Source organism: Solanum lycopersicum, chromosome 2, assembly GCF_036512215.1.
Source record: "Solanum lycopersicum chromosome 2, SLM_r2.1".
NCBI classification, from domain to species: Eukaryota; Viridiplantae; Streptophyta; class Magnoliopsida; order Solanales; family Solanaceae; genus Solanum; species Solanum lycopersicum.
Genome location: NC_090801.1, coordinates 61704818 through 61721321, shown reverse-complemented (window position 1 = coordinate 61721321; position 16504 = coordinate 61704818). Strand labels below are relative to the sequence as shown.

The 16504-nt window shown below is 35.1% G+C and overlaps 2 protein-coding genes across 20 annotated transcripts; both read right to left on the bottom strand.

Annotated features, from left to right (window-relative positions):
• Positions 1-131: 131 nt before the first annotated feature.
• On the bottom strand, positions 132-8241 carry LOC101258428 (uncharacterized). The gene is made up of 12 exons (XM_004232595.5): positions 7780-8241; positions 7407-7536; positions 7218-7320; positions 5431-5554; positions 4788-4853; positions 3810-3848; positions 2946-3026; positions 2779-2826; positions 2042-2092; positions 1809-1877; positions 1031-1264; positions 132-863 (listed from the first exon to the last, which is right to left on the bottom strand). The coding sequence occupies exons 1-12, from the start codon at positions 7927-7929 to the stop codon at positions 615-617; spliced, it is 1344 nt and encodes a 447-aa protein (XP_004232643.1). The 5' UTR covers positions 7930-8241; the 3' UTR covers positions 132-614.
• Positions 8242-9433: 1192 nt separating this feature from the next.
• LOC101258718 (transcription factor TFIIIB component B'') lies at positions 9434-16162 on the bottom strand. Of its 19 annotated transcripts, none has more exons than XR_011214769.1 (16): positions 15782-16162; positions 15305-15366; positions 15056-15211; positions 14395-14552; positions 14256-14319; positions 13893-14074; positions 13737-13809; positions 13327-13658; positions 12821-13211; positions 12640-12740; positions 12457-12506; positions 11462-11648; positions 10801-10925; positions 10579-10723; positions 10122-10252; positions 9434-9818 (listed from the first exon to the last, which is right to left on the bottom strand). XR_011214769.1 is itself a non-coding variant. In XM_026029448.2 (15 exons), the coding sequence occupies exons 2-15, from the start codon at positions 15348-15350 to the stop codon at positions 9681-9683; spliced, it is 2154 nt and encodes a 717-aa protein (XP_025885233.1). In that variant the 5' UTR covers positions 15351-15366; positions 15782-16162; the 3' UTR covers positions 9434-9680. The 19 variants fall into 19 exon arrangements, 16 of the variants coding, with proteins under 16 accessions (XP_025885233.1, XP_025885235.1, XP_010316529.1 ...); XR_011214770.1 differs by having other exon boundaries at positions 9434-9815; XR_011214771.1 differs by having other exon boundaries at positions 13737-13794.
• Positions 16163-16504: the final 342 nt, after the last annotated feature.

The following is a 16504-nucleotide window of genomic DNA, read 5'->3' as shown; positions in this document are numbered from 1 at the left end:
CACTTATAATGCAATGTGTTAAATTTTTATCAAACAAACATAATATATAGAACATGTCTAAATTATAATTATTCAGAAAAGATTGAAAAGTTCGTCATCCCATAATGAAGTAAAGTCGGAAAATAGCAAGATAAGAAAATAAACAGGTCAAATTAACAATGAATGGCTAAACCTTGTAACTTCATCCTTCATTTACAACAAACACATACATACATTATCTACGTGGGCATGTACTTAAAATAAGACCTGATCTATTAAATTAACATTCTACAAATACAGGGAGGAAGCTACTTTTTTCTTCCCTTGTCCGAACTTGCAAATATTGTACATTTGGGCAGAGGGATATTTTCATTTCTCAACCATGTAAGAAACAATGAAAATGGTACACCCTGCACTTGCCCAAAAACATAAACAGGAGGCAAAACGATGCTCTAAGCATTCATTTTATGACATTTGCCTTCAACAATCGGTACGTGCATCTCCAGGACTTGGTTCTTCAATTATCACTGGTTCAAAATTTCCCCTTCCATCTTTAGCATCATCCATGCAAATATCATACAACATATACAACTTTCAAGGGGATTGAGAAACAAGCTCATGAAGTGCTGATCATGTCATTGATGTGCAGAATGTCGAGCCTTCGGTGGAACATATAAAGTATCACCGCAATCCATGGGTGTATGGCTGAGTGGATTCCATCTATCAAACACGATACGACCACCTCGCCCCATCCTTCCACGAAAGCTAAATGTGTGAGCAGGTAGGCCATTTGGTGTTGGAGAACCTGGAGGTATAATGCCTGCAGCTGACAATTTGGCTGGATCCAGAGGTTTCGTAAACAGCAGAGTTGGCTCATTTGGATCCTGTATAACCCAATTTATGCAGTCTCGTCTTCAGTTTAATATTAACAAATGGATTAAGTTCAAGTAGCTTTCAACTCACATGCAAAGTAATTCGAACACTACATTTGAAAACATGTGTGATAAAGTGAGACAGTATAGGAAAGCAACTTTAGAGAGTAGGAAAGCACCAATTTATAGAGCCATCCATGGGACACATTTCTTCGCTTGAACTCTCGCTTCATGATTCTAGGAGAAGCAGTCACCAGCTTCGGGTCCGGGAAGGTAATGTTTTGTGCTATATGCCGACGACTAGTAGAAGGATCATCAGAGTCGACAAATTCGTCCTCACTTGAACCAACCTTACTTGGGAAGGAAGGAAATTCAGGCAGAGTAAAGGCATCCACAAAAAGCTCAGTTTCATTCTGGAATCCAAGAAAAGTAGATTAATTAATTCATGTAACATTCAAAATGAATAACCCGAAAACACAGCCCTGACCCTGAGGAGAATAACCAGTTACATTTGGTACTTGAAAAGGCCTAATGATATTGTAATATGACTAAGCAGGACATTTTTGACAAGGAAAATCTGCACCCACATTTAAGTTATCTATTGCAATAAAGAGCTATTCCCTCTCCAACCTACTAGTTTTTCCATTTATTTTTTTAAAGAAAAAAACTACTATCACTCTATTCCGTAAACCAACTTTTAGTCGGCAGCTGAATTTCTTTTCAGCACAGCAATTAGAAATTGCTCCGGAGCTGCATTTAAGATTCTAGTAAAACCTCAATTTGTCAATCTTAAATGCAATCACAATAAAACAGAAAGTAGATAATCTATTTCCCAGTCGAGACAGAATAAGAGAGAATATTATCTAATGATACTACTATTACTGCTGATAAGTATCATATAGTAAAAATGGTGAAAAAACGAAGAGGATAGACTAGATAGTAACCCTCCTCGCATACCTTGTGTTTCATTTGAAGTCTCTGGAGGCTAATCTCACTATCAATAACCTCTCGCTTCTTCTCCTCTCTCTGCACACAATAAGATCAGGGAAAATGACTGTCGACTGTGCAGATCATAAGGAATCAATTGGTATTGGGACTGAACCTTGCTCGTGAAGTCCAGTATCCCATTCATACCCACAATTTATCCAATGCACCAATATATATATTAGTAACTGTTAAGAAATACAAACCTTGATGAGAGCCTCAAGAATGATCTTTGCTTGGTCAAGGTTGCGCCTAACCTGGACAATGTGAAATGATACAAGTAAATTTCCTATGAGAAAAGGACCAAATCAGATGTAGCATCAACTCATTTATAGCCAGAGAAGCTTTACTAATGCAGTTTATCACGCTCGCCAAGTATAGAGGCTATGTCCCACAGAAAAATCATGTAGGGAACAGCTGTTAGATTCTAAGATCATTATTATTAGGTATTTAACTACCACACATCACTGTCACATCACCGTATTCCTACATACAAGAAGTTCATTAAGCAAACAAGAGAGACTGATACAACACAATCTTCAAATAAGAAATGATGTGACAACTTGCAGTTGGCAAGAAGGCAATATGTGATTGAATAGTCATCATCATCTTAAAATGGATGTCTAGATCCACTAAAGGGAAAAGAGAAATTGATGTGCAACATTTGCAATAATTTGGCATTGTTTCAGCAATTCATGCCGAACCTAATGCAAAGCTGTTATATCTGAATGAAAGGAAATGATGGATAGTATACACATCTGGTGGCAAAGAAGCTTATGCTTCTGGTGCAGCTGGACTGGGATGATGATAAGCAACTATGACATGAAAGGATCACCTTGACCAATACACAGGGAACTGTCAAGATAGACAATCATAGGTAGATGGGTATTTCATTTTAGAGGATAGATCAAGAAATAAGAGCAAAATTCGTCCTTGGATTCACCTGGCGAAGCTTTTCAAATGACTGTGCATTGTTTTCCCTCCTTTGCATCTGTTAAAGAAAAAAGGAAGCCACAGGTTCTCCGTTAACACAAACAAAATTCCACAAGAATTAAACTGTCAATTAGAAATTTTACACAACAAGATTAGGACAGTCATAGAATTGAATACCCTTCTTGTATGAAGTCTGTGGGCCTTCTCCCTTGGCCTAAATACATTATAAGGATTCGTGTCGTTAACTGGTGGAGGCGGCTTCAAAATGACAGCAATGACCAGTAGTCAGTAGATAATCAACAGCAGAAAATGCAGTCATATAAAACCAAAGAACATCAAATCTTCATCATGCTATAATAATGACACGATTTGCACATTTTTTCATTAGTATGGAGAAAACATAGTAATCATTGATCACCCAATGGTCTAGGTAGAATGTAAGAGTTATTGCTGAAAGTACCAGTCAAACATGACTGCAGATCCAAATCCAAAAGTGGTTCAGAAAACAGAATAAAGAAGCAGACAAGACAACTACAGAATAAGATTAAATCAACAACTATATAGTAGTAACTGAAAAAATGGAAATTGGGCCTAATGCAACCTAAAAAGCTAGCTCAAGAGATAAGGATTGCCCAAAGACTATATAAGGAGACAAATTGCCTCCTACCCATGAATGTAGGACAATTCAAAACCACCCACGCACCCAGGTCTGCCAACTGGAGAGTGGACAAGATAATATGGGGGCCCAACATCAGTGAAACAACAATTGGGCGGGCCTGGCTTGATACAATGTTGAAGTGTCTGACTATCTCATCTAAACCTTTTAAATGAGATAGTCACGCAGTTCAACATAGTTGCAGAGCCCGGATTCGAGTTTCACCACCATCCAATATCATAAAGAATTTCTATGTACTTGGCCCATGAAAAAAGAAAAAGGATCGTATGCGAGAGGGCATGTTGAAAAAATCAAATAACTATTAGTGTTAGAATAATAATTCAAATCACTCAGCTGAATTTACAAATTAGGGTTGTTGAACTGACCTGCAAACGCCGAAGAGAAGGCTTCTGCAACCGCTCCCGCTAATTTAAAAAAAACATAAGGTTGCATGAGGATTCATCTTTAAGGACCACACATGTATCGACTCTATTAATTCTGATAAGAAGCAACATCAAGGCTCTAGTAATCAAGCATTTGGAGCTTTCATATTGAATATTATACATAAAGAACAATCAATGTGATCCCGAATTTCCAATTAAAATCTGTAACATACAAGATGGAGGATAATTTTTCATTGTTTACTCCGCATAAACATTTGCTGATATGCAATGGGGACACATTCTCAAATTGATTTACGATTAATCTCATCATCTCTGGAAAAAAACAAATCTATACAAACCTATGGAACACACATGATGGGTTGCTCATAACCCATCCTCAAACTATTTTCCAATTTTAAAAAATACAAACTTATTCAGAATACAGGGCAAAAGAACGAGGTCTCAAGATGTAAATGAAAAGGTCAGATTCTTAATGACGACAAATCCAGCAACGTAGTCTTCGATCAAAATCAGCAATTCCACAACCTTCAACAAGTTCCATATCAGAAGTAACATCTGCTAACAAATGTCAAATTAAATAGTTACAGACATCCCACCCACTCTCCGAACTTTGCCCCATAAAAGGTTACAAAATAAGAAGAAAATACATTTATGCTTTAGCGCCTTTAGATGGAAGCGCTTATATTAAGAGATGACCTCAAAAACTTACAAGAAAGGTTATGAGTAAGAGAATAACAGGGAAACAGGCTTATTAAGTAGAATATAAGCTTTGTGAATATATCAGTAGTGTGAAAGCAAATTTTCAGATTTTGGTGGAGGCAAACAAACAAGAATCTCCCAACATAACTTGTTGAATGTCTCGACATGGAACCCCATTAACAGCGTGTTTGTCATATTTTTTCTTCTGATGAACATGTGTATTAACCAATTTTACAACCGAAAGTGGTGAGAAGTACATACCTTATCCTTCCAGTAATTATAAATAGACTGGAATACTCCATATTTAATGGATAAAGATTGCAAGGCCTGGATTTAAAACCATAAAAAGGGAAACAAATGATGAATAAGTAGGAAAACTGAACCTCACTACATTCAGAGAAGCAAAAAATCTCAGAAAGTAAAAAAATCAAAACAGCTAAGAATAGGAATATCCAAAAAGAAGAAAGATGTACAAAGATCATGTACAAGTTATGTTATTCAAACTGAAGAAACGAACACATCCAATGTCAGCAACAAACATAAAGAATCCATGTATCTTATAATAGCAGAACTTGAGCATTTTCAGAGAATAGAGGCTAGTTTTTCGTGAATAGAGGCTAGATAATGCAAAAGCGAAAAGGATTGCAAAGAGCAGGAAATGGCTCTAGTTTTCGTATAATGATGGAAGATTTTCTAGTTTTTAAGTAGCTTGCAACAGTCTTGCAATAATGAACATGAATTCTCCAGTAGGTCCACATATAAGTTACAACTACAGCATATGGAGTTCTTATTAGAGTAAACAATATCAAAAATTGCAAAGTGGATTCTCTAAATAACAATGCAACATGAAGGACAAAGTTAAACTTGCAAAATCAACAGACTAACATGAAGAGCTAGCTTTTACCTCAACAGCAGCATCAAAACTTAGAAGCACAGGAACTGGCGATCCAAGCGTATTTGCTATAACTCCTGCTCTTTCTCGGGCCTTGTGATCTAAAACTTCTAGTTTATACAAAATTGCCTCCAACCTGTATCAGGAGACAAAAGTGATTTTTTTGCCTATGATCAATAATCAAAATTCAAGTCTTCAATTAGGCATATTGTATTCCTTATAGAAAAAAGAGCACATCATATTGAGAGGAAAAGAACAGGATGAAATACATAGAGCATAGACAAATTACACTCAGCATCAGAAACCTGAAGCCAAATACAGATTGAAGATAAAATAATTAAAGGGACTAAAAGTAGCTCGAGGAAAATGGAGAAAGGAGTGCAAGAAAGTAGGAGAGTAACAAACATGACAGCTCTAAGAAGCAAAACTCAGGTCCAGTACTTAGCTTATGGTGTCGGAAGGATATACTAGAATAAAACTTAAGGGGTTGTCTGCTTTATTAATAAGGATAACAGTCCAGGGAAAAAAAAGGATCATCTTATCTCGCTTATGGTTGAACTTTTGATTCTGGGATTATACCGCAATTCTGGCATTATTTTTCTACCACATTCAATGTGGGATAACAATACCAGGACAAAACACCAAAATGATTTAGATGCCCTTCTCCAAAACTCTTCTCCTGTAGTCCTTTAGAAAAGTCAAGTTTAAAATCGGAAAAAAAGTATATCCCAATTTACCTAGTTTAAAACCAAACATATGTATTTTATTATACCCCAATATCCAATTTTAGTTAAAAGAAACAAACATCTACCAATAAAAGCATATCCACTAAATGATTCCATCATTATTCAATCCCCACATTATAATCCATGTCTAACTTGTTTACCAACCAAACGACCCCTAAGTTTGTATGCTTCTAGGATAAAAGGTAATGTCACAACTTTTGCAACTTCAGCATAAAGGAAATAGTGTCTTCCATGTGGAAACCAACATGTCACAAAAGGACTAACAGACAAAAAAACTGAAATCCAACTAAGATATCAGTGGAAGGTCAAGTAAGGTCTAAGAAGAGACCCAAGTTTGTAAGCTTTTAAGTCTTTAACATCAAATCCATCAATGTTACAATGTCACAAGTGACCTGTCTCTCCATGTTAAGACAGCACAAGATTTGCTTGGGTTACCTCAGAGGTAATGTCAGTTTGCTTCATCCAAGCACGCTAGCATGATATAATAATGGAAATGATTTTCTTGAGACCTCTTCAGGAAAGCACCATTATTTGAGCTTATCCTTCACTAGGTGGTTTTCGTTCAGTATAAGCATGGATTGTCCTAGGTACTTTACGGTTTGGCTAATTAGCTAAGTGTATAGTTTAAAGGAGTTGTGCTATGACTACAGAATGGCTTCTGTCCACCTTCCTCTCTTCCTTATACCTGGAGTATTTGGTTAGCTAAGCTCTCTAGTCTCTGGTGCATTGTGCCATAGTGTGATAAGAACTTATGCAATACAGCTATGATATATATCAATTACCCTCAGGTAGATTTTAGCGTCTCTTACTTCTATTCTTTAAAATAATTCCCACAAGTACCAGATTTAATTACTCTCCATGTGAATGCAAACATACTCTCCGTGTGAATGCAAACACATCCAACTAGCAGCGACGAGAGGAAACAAAATAAAGGATGAACCAACCATAGGGAAGAAACAAAGAGCAAATGTCTCAAGGAAAGTTGTGTATGTGGATGTGTGTATTAATGTAACACAGTAGGCATACAGAAGCATGGTTTAAGATTTTTTTTACTTTTCAGCTGCAAGAACTTTTCTTTCTCTGTTGAACTCTTGAAGCCAATCTTCATCCTCATTGTCAAGATCATACTCAACAAATTCTCCAATCTCAGCCCGAGCTACATTAAATTTTAACAAAGTTTCAGAAGTTACTACTCAGATGATACTAACAACATTCGCCCCCAGTACAGTACACTAGACGTACCTCCTCTAGCATGTATATATGATGTTGGCTGCCCAAAGGTGGGCGAATAATCTCTTTCATATGTATCCACAATCACATACTCAGGAGTAGGTATTTCAGGAGCCAACTTCTTGCTAGAAGTTTGTGGCACCTGGAGAATAAATTATTGTCCAATATAATAAGCTTAAGTACAGGCACAATTCACCAGCACAGCAGTAATGTGTGTCATGATTAAGACCAAGTACGTTACGAAAATTTTAACTTAGGAAAGTTAACTTATAAAACATAGAAGAGTTAGTTTAAGTGAATGAAGAATTTATGCATGCAAATTTATATCACAGATAGTCCATGCAATGCAATATAGCATAAAACTACAAGGATTGAGCTCAAAAACCTCATTTTCTGTAGCTTCAGCAGCGAGACGAAGGATAAGGTTCCGTGTATTAGTCTGGGAATCATCATCCTCAAAATCCTTGATAGATTTTAAAATTGGCAACTTCTTGTGAATGTCAAGAGGACGCGGTCTAAATGAGAGTCTACTCATTATTAATTGAGCTCATTACCCACACAAAATTTACTCTGTTCTACTCCGGCGGCTCAACCCTAAAGCCACTAAAGCAGTGGCTTTAGGCCCCAAAAAATAACCAAAACCCCCCCAAATTCAGTTCGCTCAAATACCGAAAATACACAAAAAGGAAACAAATTCGAGACTAAAAGGAAGAACCAAAACCAGATGAAGAAGATACATACATAAAATAAACAACCAGATCTGATGATGTAAATAGTGAGAAGCACCGTATGTTTATTGTTACCATTAATTAAAACTTTGTTGCTCATCTTTACTAATTTTATGCACATATTTTTGTAATTTTGTTATTCACATACTTATAATTCAAAAACTTAACAGTTACTTTTTTACTATTTCTTTTTTTTTTTTTAATTCACTTCGATTTGAATCAATCGTACTTTAATATTGATTTTATAAAATTATCTTCAACTTTTTGAGATATTTTGTTAAACATTTTATGTTTAAATTAATTAAATTATCAAATAATTAAATTTTAAAAAATATTGTCTTGCCTTTATATGTCTTCTAATCACTATAATAGTATTTTATGTAATTAAAAATTTTACGAATATATTATATAGGTAAAAGGAAATGTTACTCTAATTGACATATTCAAATAAATAAAGTTGTTAATCTAGATTTTACACACTTTTAGAATAATTCTAATAGTTTATATAACAAATAATTTTATTGAAAAAGTTTTCAGAATTATAATTTTTTTTAAAAAAATTAAACATTTATGTCTATGTGTAATGTACAATATTTTATGTAAACCTATTCTTGTCTTACAAATATTACAAAAAATGTCATGCCAATTGAAAAAAGGAAAAATAATTATTAAATTATATTCAATTACAATATATATTTTTATAATTTATGAGAATTATATGTCCTTTAAAATAAACTTTCTTTTTAAAATTTTGACTTTAAATCTCTATTCTTTTAAATTTCTTCGAGCTTATCTAACTTAAACAAATAAACATTAAAACAAAGTAATTCATTTTAGTTCATGAGGATTTTATACCTATAATCATCGTAAAAAATGGAGAGTTAGTTAATCCAAAGGCTAGGCAATTTAAATGGGTTATGGGCATCCGTATAGACATTTATCATATTAGGATTCAACCAATAACAATTCCAACATAATTAGACTGTTTGTATCACTATATACAAAAAGAAATTGATCATGTATATTTGATATACAATCCATTAAAATATGTGTTTTTGGTTCAATTTTGAACATCATTTATATATTAGTATATTCTCATTTTAATAATTTCTTCGTTGTGGCACTTCCGCCGCTTTATAAAACATTACTTCACAATATTACAGATACCATTTTTGTATAACTTTAACAACATAAAGACGAAATTAGAGTTTGCATAAATGACATGGTATATTTATTAATCTATTTGTCTATTATATTAGTCTAGACTAGAAAGAATAAACTAGTTCACATTCGCTCCTAAATATGCGAGTATACTGTTGAATATTTCAACTTTAATAGTACGAAGAATTTTTTACACTATTAAACTGACGTATCAGAACAAATTTTCTTTACATTGTCACTACATATTAATAACACTTGGCCCTTTTGCTATATTCCGTTGAAATGATTATCTCAAGTACACCATATTGTTGGCCCGAGTTCAAAAAGGAATTTAACAAAAGAGATGTAAAGATCCCTTGTGGCAGGAGAATATAGATTAACTGAAACTTAACATCATTCACACTTCACTCGTATACTGACTCCATTTCATGAAATCATCTTCATCATCATCATACTCCTTAACTGGATTCGGAACATCTTGCTCCACTGTTTCAACTTCTTTTTCCTCAACATGTTCAGACTTCGCTTCTTCCTGCTGTGCTCAATCATTATCAAGAATCAGGCATCGGAAAGAAAAAAGAGGGATAAAAAGATAATTTCTCGAAAACAACCCTGATAATAGTCTACTCAAACCACGTAGCCACATTCCTCCTTAATTTCTCCAGCCAGGTAATAGCACAAAAAAACATCATAATGACATGTGCATTAGTATAGTGATGCATTGTGCAGATATAACATTATAGAAAAGAAACATAATAGATAAGAGCCTGCACCCCCCACCCCCCACATAGAGAAAGATATACAAGAAAGATGATGAGAAGCAAGAGAAGATTCATACACAGATCTCCTGATTCCCCACCATTTCCTCCTCCCCAGTCAAGTCAATTGACTCGTCTTTATCAGCGTACTGCAATTCCTCAGCTTCAATTTGCTTTAAATGCTCGATTACTCGTTCGAAGTGGGAATGATCTGCAACAAGTATAGTATCATGTAAAACCTCTATAGAGAACTTCAAAAAAATGTGACACATTTTACTAAAGAAGGCTCTTCTTCAGGTCAACGATCCTTTTTCCCTCTTTGATGGTCTGATGACATAGAAGGAAAATTTAAGTGGTGCATACTTGTCATGTTGATGAAACATTACTCTTTATTGGATGAAAAAGAAAAGTTGCATTCATACAATGCATCCCCAAACTCTATTTTACACCCATTAAAAACGAAATGTTATCACAACAACGAGTCTTTGGCAAAATATATAGCTGTGAGTGCAGCAGAGAAAGTTGAACAACATTTACCTTTCGAACGATTTGTTAGAACATCATGAAGCCTAAATGGATTTTGCCGCTCTTCTTTCTTGTATTTTAGCTTTAGCTGTCTACGTGTCCGGCCAGGAAAAAGTTGTTGTATAAGGGATAAATCTGTCCCAAACTGCTGCACAGCCTGAAGACAAGTTTGTTTAATTGTTTAAGAGAATACCAAGGAAAAAGAACAGAAGTGTATGGAGTGCATCACAGTACCATTTATGCCAATCACATAAAGCATCTTTATCCATTAGCTCTATTTGGTGTCATGACACCTTCAAGCCAACAGTTGTATAATCTTTCAAATACCTGAATACTCGTTGCATCTGGGGTCTGCTCCCCTACTCTTCACATAAAACTTAACAATTACAATATAAAAGGGAATTCATCCCATATGCTTTGGTATGGATGCCTAAGGTAGTGGGATAAGGTCTGGGACACTCTACCCTCCCACATCCCACTTGTGGGACCTCAGTGAGTATGTCGTTGTTATGGGTGCCTTTGAATCCCACAATTCACTTGAATAAGTATATTCATGTAATATTTGAAAAGGACCTTATCTCAAATAGAGAAAACAAAGCAACAGTTATCAATAAATAAATACCAACAAGCATGTCCAACAGGAGTCTTTCACTGCTATCTCATAGGAAGGTCTCAACCATTGAAGCAAATTTGATTTTGAACAGAATTGACGGATCTATGAAAGAACTCCACAAACTTTGATGTGGAATGCATAGGTGAATCTAATAACTTGTGCACTTTATAAGTTGCACTTGTAAGATCCCCTATATAAAACTTATTTTTCTTGATCGAATTTCAACTATCTCCCAATTTTACTTATGCATCATTCAGTAGGCTACAAATGAAAGGGGTGTACCTCATAGAAAAGTTCTGTGTCCTGTTTTGACCACCTTGTGCTGGGGGTCTTGTCCATGTAAGTCTGATAATTGAAGTAGGAAGAAGTATCTTCACCCATAGTACTTTTATTATGATCATCAGCTTCCCCATCTTCATCTGAAGCATAGGTCTCATCCTCATCATAATTAGAAACAGATGCACCAGCACTGCACAAACACAAGTCATGAAGAAACTGTGACTTGAAAAGGGAAGGGTTTCGTCCCAAAGGCAAAAATACATGCAACACCATCCAGCACAAGTAAAAATGTGCACTTCGACACAAAAAAACAATAACTGATAACAAAGCTATTCCAGCATGTATCGAACTTCTAAGATCTCTTGTCATGATAATTTTACCTTCCGGAAATACAATTTAAGTGTCCAATATTGAATTAGAGTACTTTACAATTATTTCTCATATTAGATATGAAAATTATACAGCTCAAACCATGTCAAAGATCACCTAAGTATGACCTCCTAATATATATATATCGGCTTGAAGGAGCACACATATATAACATATTTAAGCATGAAGTATTTACTAGTGGCATCTCTCTTATCATTTACCTATAACTAACGAAAATAATTTCTCATAATAGACCCCATAGGACCATTATAAATTGGTCAAGAGAAACATTAAAGAAGAATTGATACGAGAGTTGTTGGAGTGGTAATTAGAACAGTTCTAAAAGTAAAGAAAATAATGAAGCTGTAGACAATATAAGAAAGACCAGTGATGCTCTTAAATAGTTAGAAGCAGACGTTGCGAATAAAAAATAGAATGTGTTAAGCCAACAATAACCTATACGCATCATCTACATTTTCACTATCAACAAGAACAGCTATATTAAACTATGCAGTAAACGAGAAACACTAAGCAAATGGTTAAACAAGGATTAGTATTTTTTTCACAAACAAAGCAAAAGATAAATGTAGATTAGTATATTTTATTAATTGAACATAAGCTTCTGATACCTCTGATCTGTAGTAGTAGGAGGCATCTGTGACACTGCTGCATCTTTTTTCTGCAAGTAAGGATGGCAAGCAATGAAACAAGAGAATCAAGGAAGACTATCAAATAACAAAACTTATCATTTTAATTTTTCCTTGTTATAAAAGGTTGATGGCAAACAAGAGAAAAATAAAGAAGAAACGTACCGCCAACCGCTCTCTGTGCTCAGCTAATAAAATTAGATCCTTAATAGGCACCTTTGAATAGTCAATCTCATCCATGGGAGCCTCAAGCAAAGCCTTATCCACTGTAAACAAGGACGTTCCTGGTCAACAAACAATCATAGCTATAGCTAACCCAAACGGAAGCAATACCCACTAGGATTACCTGTTCTCCTCTTTTGACGAGTGGAATGAGAAAACTTCTTAGGCTTCTTGTTGGCTGCCTGATCAGAAGCTTCAGCAGTCTTTTTACTCTTCCTAACTCGTTTTCCTTCCTTAGTAACTGTTTTCTTGGACTTCTTCTGTACCTTTTTCCCTTGTGAGTCATTTTCCACCAAAAACTCCTCATCATTCCCAATTGTAACAGAATCATTAGGATGTTCAGGCACATATTCCCCATCACCAATTACGTCTTCATCAGACTCATCTACTAGTCTAGATGCATTCACGGACTTTCTTCTACTCCTTAATAATCTACTCTCTCCGTTCTCTTCACTAATTGCAGAAAGTTCAGATGCAGGGAATTTTTGTTTTTTATTCTTGGGCCTCTGTGGTACCTAAAAAGACAGTTGCAAGTGGGTGAAGAAGAGGAACAAAGGACTCCAACGAGGCAAACCATTGCATAAATTAGAGAAATAACTAAAGAATACAAAAAACAAGTTAAGGATTTACAGATTCCTCAGGCATTTGAGAAGTAGCCTCAGAGTGATTTTCTGGGATGTCAGCATCTGGAAGAGAAGCCTCCACAACATAGTCTTCATGAACTGGGAAATCATGTGCAGATTCTGTAATAATATCAAATCCTCTGACTGAGAAATCAAGGACATCAGCAGCAGGTAATCCATGTCCCTTCTCAGAATTCACAAAATCCATTTCAGAATGAACGGATTGTGAATCTGGCAGACATGGCACAGACTCTCCTACATCTAAATCAGGAATGATTGTATCATATCTCTCTCTGTATACTTGTAACTTGGGCTTGGGTTGGAATCTTCTACTCTGCCCTGAATAACAATAAGAAATTTAGAAGGAGCACAGTATATAACCTGGTACTAGTGCAGAACCTAAAGATTCAGTCATACCAGATATAGTAGTTACCCCAAGGATATCAGCTTCCAAGAAAGAGTAGGTGTCCGTTTCCTGCAACCAACAAAGCTGGAGTTTTCGTAAGTGGTGCCAAGGAATTTAAGTGGCAATGTTTCTCTATTCAGAGTATAAAGGAAGGACATGAATTTGACCATCTGACAACTTCCACTAACAGAAAGAACGCTTGCTTGGAATGTTAATGGATCTTGGCCTGCTGCAACCTCATCAGATTGAAGATTGGAAGCACTATGAGCTGAACCATCAACTGAAGAAACTGGAACTAAAAGCTGTTCTTGTCGCTTCTCTGCACCAGCAGCATGAGCAGCAGATGGATCTGTAGCAGGACTAGAACTCTCAGAATTATATGCAGCGCAGAATTTTAATAACTTAATCTATAATTGGCCAATTATTCAAAAGAAGGGAACCCTTTCGCAGCATCCAAAATCAAGTTCTAATTAATAGCAATTATGAAGGAAAATTCAGCAATGAGAGAACAAAAGAAGATTAGTTGTTACCTATGCCACTTGAGTGAGGAAGTAAATCATCAAATGAATCCAAACCTATATATATGTCTGCATTCTGAAAACTGAAGAGATTTAACAAGGATACAAAAGGTTTTTTAACCTGGTCAAGATATGGATAAGAAAATATCACCTCTCCCTCAGATTTCTCAAAGCAAGATTTCCAATCTTCATTGTTATCAGTTATTACCATACTTGCATCTAGACTTGAACCAACGGATGGAACCAAAGTTTCTGCAGCAAGAGGACGCCCCAAGGAAGGTTCTGCCAACACGGGGCTTTGTTCATCGCCTGCTTACATTTAACAACAGAAAATCATTCTTGAAGAAGTCTTACGGCATCAATAAAGAACAACATTAGACTATCTATGCATATGTTATATGACATTTCAAAAGCTAAAAAAATATAGAACCTTTGTCTATGATGCAAATTCTTATTACAAACAAGAAACAAAAGGTGTTCTGAAGGACAAAGTCACAAAGGAACTCAATACAGAAGATTAAATCTGATTTTTTCGCTGATTTAATCTAGGTGTCGATTGGAATGGACAGATGAGAGTGAAAATCTGTTACAATCCTAGGATCTTTTGTATAAATAGGCGGGTATTGTTATTTTATTTTTTGTTACTAATTTAACTCCCTTTTATTATGAAACAGCACTTACTTGCCTCTTCATAAACTATGCACTCAACAGTTTTGATGACCCTCAGGGCCTCAACAGTTAATATGCGATCAAGTTTTGCAGCAAATATTCTGGAAAAGAAGATAACAATAACATAAAGGCAAGAAGCTAACAATTTTGAGAATTCTTTGCACTCTTAAAACCTTCAGAGTAATCAGTTGCCACAGTATCACCAGTGGGTTTTGACGTCAAAGAAGAGGATGCAACAGCTGGACCTTTCTTCACCGGGCGGGGCTTGGCCTTGGGTTGAAACTTGCCACCAGCCTTGACTGCATGAAATAATAATATTAAGCTTAACCTTGTAAGAATGAAGATAACTTTTATTGCAAATTTAAAAGAAAAAACAGTTTCTCCCTCCTTACCAGTCTTTGAAGCACCTCCAGCAAAAATATCATCTAAAAGGTCCATGGGCACACTTTCAATACTGAAAAGAACAATAACTGATAAGACAACTTATAACCACTAAAATCAGTTCCAAAGAGTATGTGATTATAGAAGATTTTCAAGGCAAAATATATACGATCTTTAGTGGGAGTGCACATCGAATTAGGATAAAGGTAAAGTCGAGGGTCTGGGTTTTTTCTATCTTCACTCTGTAATTCATCAATTTATTATAATCCAGATTTCAATGTCAATGTCAAACAGCTCCATAAGCAGAATCTACAAATTTCTACAAAATCTTACTCTGAAAAACTCAAAATCAAAATGTCCTGGAAGTTTAGAAGACAAAGCTAGATTGTTTGCAAGGAAAGCCTAATAACTTTCACCAGTCCTTTTCCTTTTCTTTTTCCATGAAAATACCATGAGTGTAAAAACCAATCAGAACTCGATGAACTTACAGTTACTGGTGGCGCGAGATATGGCGGGGGAAGTGGAACAGCGGCGACGGTGTCAGCCCGTCAGCCGTTTGGTTTTGTCTGAGTGTGTTGAGATGATGCACCGGCAGAAATCGCCGGCCGATGAGAGGGAATATGGGAAAGTAAAAACAGAGGGAAAATCATCTAAAATTAGGGCTAACTAGTGAATTTTGGGCAGTTGTAAACACTTGGACACAAAACACGGATTACCTTTTTTTTATTACTAAGAATTAACTATTTGTTACTTAAGAAATTAACAAAAAAATATCATCTGATTTGTTAAGAAATTAACAATTTGATTTATTTGCCTTTACTAAATTACTTTGTTTTCATTAATTTTGTAAAGATCTTTATCCTAAGTTCCTAAAATAAATCACAATACGACAGTTTCATTTTATTTAATTTTTATGTATGCATAGTTTTAATCTCAAAAGATGTCCTAATCATTTTATCATTGAACTTGCAAAATATGTTCCAATTGATGAAAAATATTAGTTGTAATTCATCTGATTGTTCGAAGAAATGAAAGTCTAAGTATCTATTTAGATTGACTGATATTTTGTATTTTTAAGTCAAAATAGTTTTGAAATGTTTGATGTTTAAAAGTGCTAATAAACATTTATTTTAAAGTCAAAATAACAAAAATAAATTAAAAGTCATAACTCAGAATCCTAATTTATAACTTTTGGCTTATAAGTTACAAGA

Bases quoted from the DNA above. Each gene is read 5' to 3' on its own strand.
- LOC101258428 (XM_004232595.5), bottom strand. From the start codon at position 7,929: ATGAGTAGACTCTCATTTAGACCGCGTCCTCTTGACATTCACAAGAAG. The intron at 7,321-7,406 runs GTACGTCTAGTG...AATTTAATGTAG, and splicing joins ATATATACATGCTAGAGGAG to CTCGGGCTGAGATTGGAGAA. The intron at 3,027-3,809 runs GTCAGTTCAACA...GTCATTTTGAAG, and splicing joins CTTCTCTTCGGCGTTTGCAG to CCGCCTCCACCAGTTAACGA.
- LOC101258718 (XM_026029448.2), bottom strand. From the start codon at position 15,350: ATGGACCTTTTAGATGATATTTTTGCTGGAGGTGCTTCAAAGACTG. The intron at 15,212-15,304 runs GTAAGGAGGGAG...TATTTCATGCAG, and splicing joins TGGAGGTGCTTCAAAGACTG to TCAAGGCTGGTGGCAAGTTT. The intron at 14,075-14,255 runs GTAACAACTAAT...GTCCTGCTACAG, and splicing joins TCCTCACTCAAGTGGCATAG to ATCCATCTGCTGCTCATGCT.